Source organism: Cynoglossus semilaevis, chromosome 10 (assembly GCF_000523025.1).
Source record: "Cynoglossus semilaevis isolate Cse_v1.0 chromosome 10, Cse_v1.0, whole genome shotgun sequence".
Lineage (NCBI taxonomy): Eukaryota > Metazoa > Chordata > Actinopteri > Pleuronectiformes > Cynoglossidae > Cynoglossus > Cynoglossus semilaevis.
Genome location: NC_024316.1, coordinates 4813019 through 4826073, shown reverse-complemented (window position 1 = coordinate 4826073; position 13055 = coordinate 4813019). Strand labels below are relative to the sequence as shown.

The following is a 13055-nucleotide window of genomic DNA, read 5'->3' as shown; positions in this document are numbered from 1 at the left end:
CCAGTGGGACAGCAGAGGGTGGAACAGTGGGACAGCAGAGGGCGGCGCTGGGTCAAAGTGGGGTTAAACCCCAGAGGGGATAAAGAGCACTGTGTGTTCGGGCGGGCTGAGGGGCAGCAGGGGTGGATTGTGGGTTATTTGCAGCGTCACGGTCTTCACCTCATTTCCATAAATGAATGAAGAACACGTGCCATACTGTGTCTGCATTGTCCCGGCAGCTGCTGCTCTTTGTAGACACAGCAGCTTTGTAGCTGCAGCTCAGAAACCTCTCGGTGAGGTTGACTTAACCCTCAGCTCACTTAGAAACAACTCTGGAAAAATGAAAATAAAGTCATGCCGCACAATGTTATCGCTGCTTTGGCAGAAATGAAAAATGAAGGCGGGCTGTTTGGACAGTAGGTGGTTAAGATGATGACATTTACAGACAGCAGCGTCCCAGATGAAGTGGTCGCTGACCATGATGCATCTGTGTAAGCCATTCATGTTATAGTTCAAGACTTTGTTGACGTATGTGCTGTAGAAAGACACACTGACAGTGCAAAGCTGCTCCGAGAGACTGAGACACAGATGTTATTTTAATGACAGCAGCAGAGACATACAGTGGACTAAACAGTCGTTGTGGTGTCTCACAATTAGACCATAGTCATACTATATTCTTTCGAAGTATAGATGGATGGGTGGATGGACGGACGAACAGACCGATGGTTGGACGGATAGATAGACAGACAGATAGATAGATGGATGATGGATGGACAGACGGATGGATAGATAGACAGATAGACGGATGGATGGATAGATGGATGGACAGACGGATGGTTGGATGGATAGATAGACGGATGGATGGATAGATGGACGGACAGACGGATGGTTGGATGGATAGATAGACGGATGGATGGATAGATGGACGGACAGACGGATGGTTGGATGGATAGATAGACGGATGGATGGATAGATGGATGGATGGACGGACGGACAGACGGATGGTTGGATGGATAGATAGACGGATGGATGGATAGATGGATGGATGGACGGACGGACAGACGGATGGTTGGATGGATAGATAGACGGATGGATGGATAGATGGACGGACAGACGGATGGTTGGATGGATAGATAGAAAGATAGATAGATGGATGGACAGACGGATGGTTGGATGTATAGATAGACAGACAGATAGACGGATGGATGGATAGATGGATGGACAGACGGATGGTTGGATGGATAGATACAGACAGATAGACGGATGGATAGATTTTCTTCAGTATTAGCATTAAGAGCTGCTCATTCAGTGCTGATTTATATAGTGTTAGCTTTTGTTTTTGAAGAGATAAGGCTGCAACATATTTTATCACAGTTGTGTGGGAGTGAGCCCTTGTGTGCTCAATGGTACTTGTGTTTCCCAGTACAGAGATAAGGCACAATGTACAACAGCCCACCTTATAAAAACATGAACCAACTATTTAAATGCACAAAAGAAGAAGAAGAAGTGAAATGTCTTTAAGGGTCGCCTGGACAGAAAATCTGCAGAGAAGATTAATGTTCATTACTGCAGATTGATAGAGTGCTATGGTAAACAACCCTCAGTGCTGATCTGGGATTTAGAATGATACAGCGTTGGGTAAGATGGCCACGCTGGACTACTGGGTCGAAGATCATTACACACTGAGCTGCTGCAGATGCAAAGAAATTGTGTTTTCAATAAATGATTAACTGATTTCCAGTTAGTCCTGACTTTCAAATAAAATGTTTGAATTTCCCTCTTTTTCATAACTTTTTCATGCAACTGCAGTGCAGCAAGAACCCGCTTGTGTTCAGTTCAACGGTAATTAGTTTTAAAAATGAAGTCACACTCCTGTTTCTAATTCTTCTGTGGTTGAGCACAGTTTACACTAACTGCTTAAATGACGGTAATTGCAATACAGTCTTGGGGCAAGTGTTAGTCTGTAGAAAGGGAGCAGATGTTTTCATCCGGCTGTAATCTGACCTGATCCAGAACTAGTTCCTGAAACGAACACCACTGTCTGTTCCAACTGACAAACATTGAAACATGAGCCTTGTTTTTAAAAAAGCTTCAATTCTTGGACGTTTGCCGTCCAGGAGTAGTTTAACGGGCTGTTGACAATTCGGTAGTTGTGACATGCTGCCATCTAGTGGACAATTCTTCCGAATGACTGTTGTTTGTTGCAATCAACAGCAAACACTAGAGACCAAAGTTAAAGACTAACTGCATCTGCTCAACACCACTGTACTGTTATATGGACAGCAGTGTAATTAGTGTAAATATTTGGCCCGGGATTTGTAGTATTAGCGGTTTATGCGCTATGTTAGTTCACACATTACGCTTTTTTTTGTTGTTGGCCTGTGAAAAAAAGATTTACATTGAAAAAGAATTCCAAAGGCTACAGATAAAGAGACATAAAGAAACAAATCCTACTGATGTGTGTCTTTGGTTGTTCTAGATTCAATGTTTACGCAAAACTAAAGTGTTTCCATATGAAGAAATCATTCATTATAGATCTGGAGAGAAGGGAAAACATGCACAGTTGCCATCACTTTTTCCATAAATATTAAGTTTTAAGTATGTCCGACAGCACACACAGGTGCACATTTACAGCAGATCTGCATTTAATGCCTGACCTTCTCGCTAAAATTCAAGCGTCACATGAACGTGTCTCACATCAATCGCTGAAAAACAAAGTCAACCAGTGACTCAAACAATGTTTAAGTTCTTCTAGGAACACCGGAGAACACTGTGACATAAACATCTCTACACGTAGATGAGTTTGAACAGACTCTTGTTCATTTCTGCTGATGGACTTTGATGTCATGTGTTGGTGTGTGCACTGGGCCCAGACTCAGATGAAGTCACAGCACGTACACTCAGGGATAAACAAGTGTAATGTTGTTGAACAATGATACAATGACAGCGGGCGGACAAGCACGTGACTGCATCCCCGCACACTAACACACAAACACACTAACACACTGCTACGATGGTCTACAGTTGTGAGGGCTGCTATTGTTAGTGCAGAGCAGGGCTGTCAAACTCATTTTCACCACGGGCCACATGAGCAATACAGTTTCCCCTGAAGGGCCGGTTGTAAATGGAAGACTGTATAGATCAGGGGTCCCCAACCCCCGCTCCGCGGACCAGTACCGGTCCATAGGTCATTTGGTACTTCAGTCATATCCGTTTACTTTCTATATTCAAAGATAATTTGTCAAGATTTTAAAATATTTCATTCAGACTCTGATACAAGCAGAATAGAGTCTAAAGGATGTTTAATTTTGAAAATGTAATGATCCTCCAATGCTCAGCTCCTTGGTACTGGTCTGTAGTAACAGGTACTGGTTGACCAGTCCTTGGAACAAAAAAGGTTGGGGAACACTGGTATAGATGTAACTACTCTATAACAGACTAACACATGTTTCTGTAATTGATTATTATTTATTTAAGCTACAAATATTATTCATTGCTGTGTAATAAAAAAACTTTTAATTTCTTAGGTTAGGATACTCTGCTTCATGGACTTTACTAAATGCTTTTTAAGCTGCTGTGGGCCACACAAAATGGCTTGGCCGGCCGCATTTGGCCCCCGGGTCTTGAGTTTGACATGTATGCTGTGGAGCATTCATACCTGTACTGTTTTTTGTTGTTGTTGTTCTTTTTAGATTCTGTTGACTCCAGTCCAGCCCACCATGTTGACACATTCACTGTAATGAAACAAAAACAACAATGATATTCTAATTGAACAGATGAAAGGCATCAGTTCACATTTTCAAAGTAAAGAAAATATTAAAAGTAAACGCTGTACATATGACTTGCTTTTCCTCCCCCAATAACTACCTACTCCACTAGAGGGAGCCCAACCCCCACTGAGCCATTTGAAAACAAATATTGAACTAATAATATGTCTAAGTTTAAGTTAAAACTTCTCACATCAAGTCAGCCATGTTTGACCTTTTTTAAATTTAAAGGACTTTAGAAAGGCATTTAAATCAGATGCTCTACTTGAGTAAATGTCAAGTCATAAACATAACATTCCTTAAATTCCGAATCAGAACTGGTGACAATGTCTCACAAAGTATGGAATACTGTTCTTTAAAGTTACCCATAATATTATTTAATATAATAAAATGTAATATAAACCCTAGAAGAAAATATTAAGAGAAGCTCGTAAAATTACCATTCCAAAAAATAACCAAAATATAGCTTAATAAACCAGGACAGTAAATGTTTATCTGAAGGAAAGTTTAAAGTAAGCCAAAATATTTGATTCATAATATCACTAATAAAAGTATATACAGTAGCTTCCTGACAGAATACAGACAAATTCCTCCATGTAGCTTCATGTTGAACGACTAATTGTACACAATTCTTCCACCCGTACAGTTTATAACTGTACGGCCGACTCTTTCAGCTCATGTCACAAACAGACTGAGGTCGGAGACAGAACTTGAGTGTCCTAACCTGACCTCAGACACCCTGCTCCCAGGCTCCGCCCACTCTCCACTGCAGCTGTGGACCATTGGCTGCTCTGTGAGCTCTAACTCCACCCTCTCTCCTACTGCAGACTTGCCTCCAGGATCACTGCCAAACTATGAAGTGATGGCCTGCTGCCAACATGAACTTGTGGAAGTGTCAGAGGGTGAAATGTTCAACTTTATCTCCTTGTCCTTTTGTATTCATCAAGTTCTCCAGGACCTCAGAGGACTGAACTGTTTCAAACACATGCTCGTTTCTATCATACAGTAACACCAGCACCACCCGCACTCTCATGTGACCTCAGACCCAGAACCTTGGCCCCACCCTCGTGGCCGTTCCGTGTATTAAGTGTCTTCATTTGGTCTCCAATCCACTTTCTCTTTGTGCCGTCCCTGCCTCCCTAACACGTGGCTGTTTACTGGTATTGGTGGTTTGATTTCTCTCTTTTCCAACTCCCTCCCTCTTTGCCTTGCCCCTCTGGTTCCTTCCTCCTCCCTCTTAGCTTCGCTCACCCGCCCAACAGTTGGTTTCGGATCAGTGTTTTGTCACAGAGAGGACAGCATTAGACAAAAACAGTAAAAGGAGAGACAGCTTCCTTTCCACTTTTGGATCTCTTGCATCCTCTGACTCTGCAGCTTCTTCTCTCAGAGCCGCCGTAAGTATGGAATCCATCTGATTCACTGCATTTGGCAGCAAGTGTAGCCGTGCAGACGACTGAGAGAGAGAGAAAGAGAGAGAGAGAGAGAGAGGGCCAGATCCAGCCCTGCCTGTCCTTAACTTCCCTGTCGTCATACCTACACTCACACAGAGTGGCGTACGTGTAGAGCAGACTCTGGACCATGACTCTGAATCAACTCAGATTTACTCTTGGCCTTAAATATATATATATGTAAAACAGCTGTTTTACTGTAGGGAACTCTTTAGATGCTGCGCAGACATAAAGATTCTGGAAATGTGGCAGAGTTTCCTGCAGAATTTCTTGTGTCTAAATAAAACACTTTTACGTTCAAACCGACTGAATTAAAAAGAAGAAAAAGGTGAAACTTTCATTGAAATGTCGTCCCGCTTAGAAGGTCAGAAAGGACTGTGAAATTGACAAACTGCCAGTTTCCGCCATGTTTACTACGTCCCCTGTACGTGCATGCGTCAGTGTGTGTGTGTGTGTTATTAGCTACAGAAACAGGTGGGAGGGTATATTCGCCATGAGAGCAACTACATTTGGAGTGATAAAGTTTCTTCATCGAGAATTTTTTTTAAACAATTATCAGTAAAGCAGACTCACAGCTGAGGTTTTTGTATCTAAAGAGTGTGAGAAGAGAGCAATGTATTCTTCAGTGCAAGAAACCACAAAACAAAACACAAAAATATCAGTCAGACACCAATCATACACAACAGGACTCATAGCAGCACTGTGGAGTCATCATAGACTGTAGGGAGGCTGTGGTCTGGTTGGTTTCAGAAGTCAAGTCACAAAAATCACCAAACACATTTGTCTTAATGAACTTTACAGTTTGTAATAAGAATTGATATTAAACTTAAAATGGCCTCCTAAAAACCTATTGACAAAGAAAACAGACGACAATTAACAACACAAAGTAGAGTAGGATAAAAATCACATTAGCAGCATTTTGGCTGCACAGCAAACACACAGACACTTTTTCAGAGGTAAATCTGAATTTGAAAAAAGTATCTATCAAAGAAATTTGGTAACATGTCATATTACATACCACTATCATGCTGTGGATATATTATTTCCAGGCCCACAAAATTTAAATTTTATGTTTCCCGTTCAAACTCACTCTTTAAATCAGCATGTTATTTTTTATAATTTAATTTAATTTATTTTTAACTTAATTTAAAAAAATGTTTTATAATTTATACTTTTTCAAATATTTTTAATAATTAATTTTTTAATAAATATTTTCAAATTATATACATTTTTCTTTTATTTTATATTCCTTATATTAGAATTTCTAGCCCACTATAGTTCAATGACTTTGGTTGGTTTCAGCTGAGTTGACCAATCATGTATGCTGGGATCCATCATCAGACCACAGGTCTGTTCCCTGGCTCACTTTAATCAGATGTTCTCATTTGTTTTCAGATGCTCCACCTGACCACAGGACGGCTGGGCAGCCTCCTGGCCAGGCGTGTAACTGCAGCCTTGTCCAGCAGCAGTGTAAGGATGGCAAGTCACAGCCATGGTAAAAATATTGACTCTTTGTGTCTTTGTACATTGAAGGTATCTTAACATTAAGGCCAGGTCCAGAAATTGAACAGTAATAGGTTCAACTTTTACGTTGTAAATAATCTATTATGTATGTATATGTCTAATATTAAAATACTAATTTAAAAAAAAACATAATAAACTGAAAACATACTTTAGAATGTAATACTTGAACCATACGAGGACTCCCTCTAGTGGTACGGAGGGTAAACTGAAACGCAGGAATTGTTTTTCAGAATAGAATCCTGACCTTTGGCCTTAAGTTTGAGTTTAATTCCCAGAAACCACTCAGTTGGGTTGACCGTCTACTCTCTCAAACACACCAGCAGATGGCACTGCAGTACCGATGTTAACTACCTTCTATGGTTCACACAGTGGAGGACACGTCTTTTTCTAATATTCTGATAATTGTCTCTGCAGAAGTGTCACAGACGGACATGTCTCAGCCCATGTACGTCGATCGTTTGGACATTCCTCTGCCGGACAAACCCTACAAAGACAACCTGAGTGCTGAAGAACAGAGCCTGAAGAAGAAGGAGGAAGGACCCTGGAGCCAACTGACCAAAGAGGAGAAGATCGCCTGTAAGACTAAGCAATGTAGAAAATAAAACAAAAAACGATTTATGTTGTTGCTGTTTCTGACACTTTTCATGTTCCTGCTGTTCCCCCTGACGCCCTGCAGTGTATCGAATGATGTTCTGTCAGACCTTCCCAGAGATGAAGCAGCCGTCTGACGAGTGGAAAACTGTCGTGGGAGTTGCGTTAATCTTTCTGGGCATCTCTGGTCTAGTAGTGTGGTGGCAGAAAGTCTTTGGTAAACACCAAGCTTTATTTGTTTATTTATTTATCATTATTAGGAAAAGGAGTATGTTCAACTGCACTGTTGCAACTGCATGACGAGATCCACTGCTACTGTAGGGTCTACTGGTGGAATTAGCTTATGTTAATGCAACTATGCCCCAGGACATTCATATTCAACAGAGACAGTCGGCCAACAAGCACAATAAGTCACAACAGTGACTTATGTGTAATGTGCACCAGGTGCCAGCTGGGGCACAAATGAGAGTTTTTAGGGAGCTGGGGGTGAGGGGCACCATTAGCTGTAGCACACAAACATTTCACAAACGGGACAATACTCCTCTGTTTTAGTGGTGAGGTTTGTCGCTTCATGTAGGGACAGTGTGTGTGCGTGTGTGTGTCTTGTCTTGCAAATAAAATAAATTATTTTCCGCGTTAGCTTCTCAGTACATGAGCCACCAACCTAATAAATCCTTGTCGACATTCATCAAAGATGCTCCACAGCCAACACGCACAAACTGTATTTCACCTGCAGGGGATGAGATTTACACTCCCTCTCCCATACCAGTAACTGTTAACTCCCTCATAACACGTGAACAGAACATTATGAACGATAAACAACCTTCTAGTCACTAGATGGCAGCAGAACAGCTCATTTTATAAAGCTATTTTGATAATACAGAATGTATTCTCCAATAGTATTTCAATTATGGCCCCCAGGGGGGCAGAAAATAATTGAGAAACACTGTTTTAACCCATCACCTTAAATTCCTTAACCACCACTATATCGGTTGATATCGGAATCGGAAATTAAGTGTTTGGACAATAACGGCATATTGGATATCAGCAAAAAGTTAATTTCAGACATTCTTAAAATTAATATTTTTTGGGCCCACATCAGACAGGGGCCCTTGAAATTGTCCTACCATCCCCACAAACAGCTTCACTGATGTAGCATGATGACTTCATTAGCATATGTCTGACTTTCTTTGTAGTGAGTACAAAGTAACTCGGAGTGTTTCTTACACCGATGAGTCGCCATGTGAAAGCATTCAGGTGTCAAAATTCAGGAACAGAGAACCATTGTTAAAGATAACCCCACAGATTACTTTAGAAGATGACTTCAAAAGCCAAGGACATCACATGTGTCTTACTTCATCACACTGTGATATCTTATCTCAGGTTCAAACTACCTCATCTTTTGATACAACAATTCTGAGAAGTTGAACATTTTCCTCTATTTTGGTCACGTCTTGTCTTTATGGGCTGACGGTGAGCCCTAAAGCTGGATATTTGAGGATGACTGTTCTAAGATAATCCATGTGACCAGTCTCCGAATACTACAGTCCTGAAGTGTGTTTACACATGTCATGTTTCTTGTTTTTGTCCAGTCTACCCAAAGACTCCCAGGACTTTTGACGAGGAATGGCAGGCCAAACAGCTGAAGAGGATGTTGGACATGAGAGCCAACCCAGTCGAGGGCTTCTCAGCCAAGTGGGACTATGAAAAGGGCCAATGGAAATGAAGACAGGTGGATGGATGGTGTGTGGCGGAGGTGGTGCAGTGTTTGGACCTGTCACTCCAGAGCATCAGTCCTGGTTCTGTCAAGCTGCTGCTGAAGTTAAAATGTTAAAAACCACTATAAAAACAAACAACTCGTCATCGTTGCTCTGTGCCACTTCTGTGTCTGCTGCAAGCAGTGTGTCCGTCCAATATTTTAATAAAGTTTCACTCTCACTCTCCTGTGATGGAATATGTTATTGTCTCACTCACAATTTTTTCAGCATTTGTATGCACTGTATAAAATATAAAAATATGAAATATCCATAAAACCACAACCAAGTACACAATGTGCTCAACACATAAACATGGGACTCACTTCATACAAATACACATGATAACCAGAGATATATACCAAAGCTAACGAAACACAAATATCACCTTACATGACCTATTGTTCAGATCATGTGGTCAGTTGTCTTTCTTTAAAAAGTTGTTTAAAGTTACAATATATATACTGTATATATATATATATATGTGTGTGTGTGTGTACTGTATATATGTGTATATATACGTAAACAAACATCCTTTTCATTAAAACCCACCTCAATCAGGAACAACACAAATGAACTCAACTTAGATAACATCATTGACTAATGGAAACTGAGAAACCACAAACACACGTACCTGCACGATGATGATAAAACATGTAAGCGTGAGTGAGACGAACATCCTTTCCATTAAAAACCTAACAAGAAAATAAAATATGTTAAACATACAGGAAATAACATAAAAGAAATACGCGCACCACACACGTTCACGTTCGCTCGTGCACACACATCCAGGGAGAAACCACGGTAAAAACAGCTTTCCCGCTTTTGCTCAAAACTGTTCCCATGACAACACTAAATGACAAAAAACACGAGTAAAACATCTCCGAACGAGGCTGCATTTACTCATTAATTTTGTTTTAACTTTAAATAACTTTTAAATACTGTAGCATCGACAACGTACCTGTCAATTAGGAACAACAAGCTGATGCGAGAACGGGGCTATTAACAACATATCCGCTGATTTTCAAAACAAAAGCTTAGATTTAAAGTAATACCGGAAATGTTTGTCCAAAAATGTTCGGGAACCACTGTTTAAAACTTACATAAATCCCAGATAAACATATATAAAGAAGGAAAATATATAAAAGTTATTCCACGAGTGCAAGCAATGGCATGTACAATAATATCCAACAAATGGAATGAAGATATGAATAAAAAGCCAATAAAACTAGCAGATTTTATAAATCAGACTCAGACTCAGTGACTGTTCCAACAAGGGCTTTATTAGGATGAATGTAAGTAGTTTTTTTGTTTTTGTTTTTTATTTTACAGTGCAGTTTCTAAAGGACACACACAGACCACTGGACTTGGTTTCCATCTCTGATTCTAATCTTCCATATTTTCAACAAAGATGCTTGAGAGACTGAACCTGGTGAAAAATATCTTCTAACTCTGACTGGGTGTGTGTTCATCTCGTCAAGCATCGTCCCAACAATCCTAAGAAATCAAAACACGACACACGTCAATGCAAAGATGAGAGAGAGAGAGAGAGAGAGAGAGAGAGAGAGAGAGAGATTTAAGGCTTGAGGGGACCATCGAGCATTGTACAACAAATATAAATAATGTTCAGAAGCCGCAATCTTTTTTTTTCTTCTTAAATATGTCACTAAGCTAATGCACTATCCTAATCAGTTTTAAATAACTAGCATATACATGTACATGTATATAAAGGGAACAGGTCAATGCTCCCTTCATTTGTGGCTCCTTCATAAACATTTTGTTGGACAGAAATTTTCTACAGGTCTGTTGTGTGAGAAAGAGTTTTAAGGTCCAGTGTGTAACATTTGGGAGGATCGCATTGGACCACATTGTCGTTTGCTGGGATTACAACGAAAACAAATTTGGTTGTTGTAAAGAGTTGGAATAAGCCTTGTATTTGTACTCTGAGTATATAGTACTTTGCTAAGTTTTACAGTGGCTTGGATGGACCAAACAAAACAAGTATATGCATTTCTGCAATCTGATGGAAAAAAAAGACAAGCCAATAAAAAAGAAATAATTAGATAAACTTAGTCGTCATTCTTCATACGAGGCAACAGTTTCTAGTCTTTGAACACACTGAAGGAAATAAATAGCCAATTTATTGCAATTTTTGGCCTTACCTCTAGATGTCACTTTTTCCCATTTTACACACTGGAAGTTAAAACGTGAAAATATGGAAAAGCCCCAGAGCTGCTTCTTGGCAGAGCACATATTATAAGATATATGTGCATGTGTTTATATATACTGGACTGGAATGTTAAAGAGTAGACCTTCGATAATCAGACACTCGAGTGCAAAGGAATTGATTATGTCAGATGGTCAAACGGAGTTGTGTTGTTTTTTTTAATATATTTTTTATACAGTATATATTGGTGACTGAAGAGCAACAAAGTGGAGACAGATGAGAAATAATGAGCCCTGATTTGAAGATGGAGGCACAGTGTGTGATGGGAGGACGCAGATCTGTGCAGTTTGACATTTGTAGACATTTACACACATTAGTGTTTTTTTTTTGTTGTTGTTGTTGTTTACACCCAAGAGAACGAAAGGCGAGAATGTAAAACAGCAGGTGACAAAGACTGACTGAACTCAATCTTTCAATTAGAGACCACATTTCTTTCAGAAACTCCTCGGTTATAGAATACATTAGATTGACAGGTGTGTTTGTGGTGTGAGCAGCAGGTGGTCCAGCTGTAACTCACACACACATGACTGGCTGCACTGACAGCTGAGGGACCGCGGCAGAAGAAGAAGGAAAAATAAAGGAGCCGCATGATGGACGAGAAAAGATGGATGGAGGTTTGACAGACTGGAGGCGTGGGGTGGGGGGGGGTTGGAATCAAGAGTGTGTGTGTGTGTGTCAGTCTTACAGACTTTGACAACTGTAGAGCAGATTACCACACTTTTCTAATTGCATTAAAAATCAAATCAGTGATCATGTGAAGCCCTGCATCGTGTCCTCACAGGGAGCAGCTGTGGACGAAGACTCCTTCATCAGTCTGACGATTAAACAACCAAAGATTTTGAAACTTTGGTTAGTTGGGATTAATAAAATAAAGATCAATGAAAATCTGTTTCAAAAGCACAAAATTAGGATGCATTACAAACTGTATGAAAACCTCAATTAGACTGGTTTAAATTAATAAATAAAACATTTGCTTTATTTTTACTTCTAACCAAAAGAAGGTGAGTCTTGTTCAGTCATTTGTTTTGGTGTTTTCAGTAAAATACTTGGGTCAAAAACTAATAATTTACATTACGATACCATTGTTTTCGCTCTTTGTATTCAAGTTTTCTGCCATTTTCAGGTCAGTCTTGACAAAAAAAAAAAAAAAGATTCTCACCCCGAGTCGTTCTTGGATAATTCCACTTAAAACCAACCAAATTGTACACACAGGGAAACAATGAGTTGTGTGATTGGCCAATAAAATAATGTCATGTCAATGTTTAGAGTTGTTCAGAGCTGATGAGTTCTGACGACACTATAATCTAGCTTCTCCTGAAATGTGGCCGATGCTCAATTTAAATGCTTTGGTGCAGTCTAAATAATTTACACAGAAAGTTTATTAAAAAAAAAAAACAGGAGACATTTTTGGGTGTGCTATAATTTTCACTACACACATTTTTTTGGGGTTCCTGCTGGTAACCTTTAGGTTCTGACCCAGTTTATTTCAGTGTAAAAGCTAAGGGTTGCCTCCAAGCTGTGTCACTCCATTTGACAACACACACACACAAATACAGAGTAATCGGGGCTGGAGCAGGTCAACTGGATTGGACTGGACCTAGATGAGGTCAAGGGTGACCACAGAGTCCAGATGCAGGAACAGTGGGGTTTAATGTATCATGGCATAAAAAAAAACAAACAAACAAACAAACAAACAAAAAAAAACACAAGGAAGCAAGAGATTTTTTTTTGTTTCTCCATTCAGTTTCTTTAGTTTAGGAATCAT

At 39.9% G+C, this 13055-nt stretch overlaps 1 protein-coding gene and 1 long non-coding RNA gene across 2 annotated transcripts; one reads left to right on the top strand and one right to left on the bottom strand.

Annotated features, from left to right (window-relative positions):
- Positions 1-3540: 3540 nt before the first annotated feature.
- On the bottom strand, positions 3541-13049 carry LOC103384689 (uncharacterized). The gene is made up of 3 exons (XR_522126.2): positions 10025-13049; positions 9698-9758; positions 3541-3713 (listed from the first exon to the last, which is right to left on the bottom strand). It is a non-coding gene; the product is annotated as an uncharacterized LOC103384689 (long non-coding RNA).
- Positions 4975-9263, top strand: cox4i2 (cytochrome c oxidase subunit 4I2). Its single transcript, XM_008318296.3, has 5 exons — positions 4975-5140; positions 6590-6689; positions 7133-7294; positions 7395-7526; positions 8902-9263. The coding sequence occupies exons 2-5, from the start codon at positions 6590-6592 to the stop codon at positions 9033-9035; spliced, it is 528 nt and encodes a 175-aa protein (XP_008316518.1). The 5' UTR covers positions 4975-5140; the 3' UTR covers positions 9036-9263.
- Positions 13050-13055: the final 6 nt, after the last annotated feature.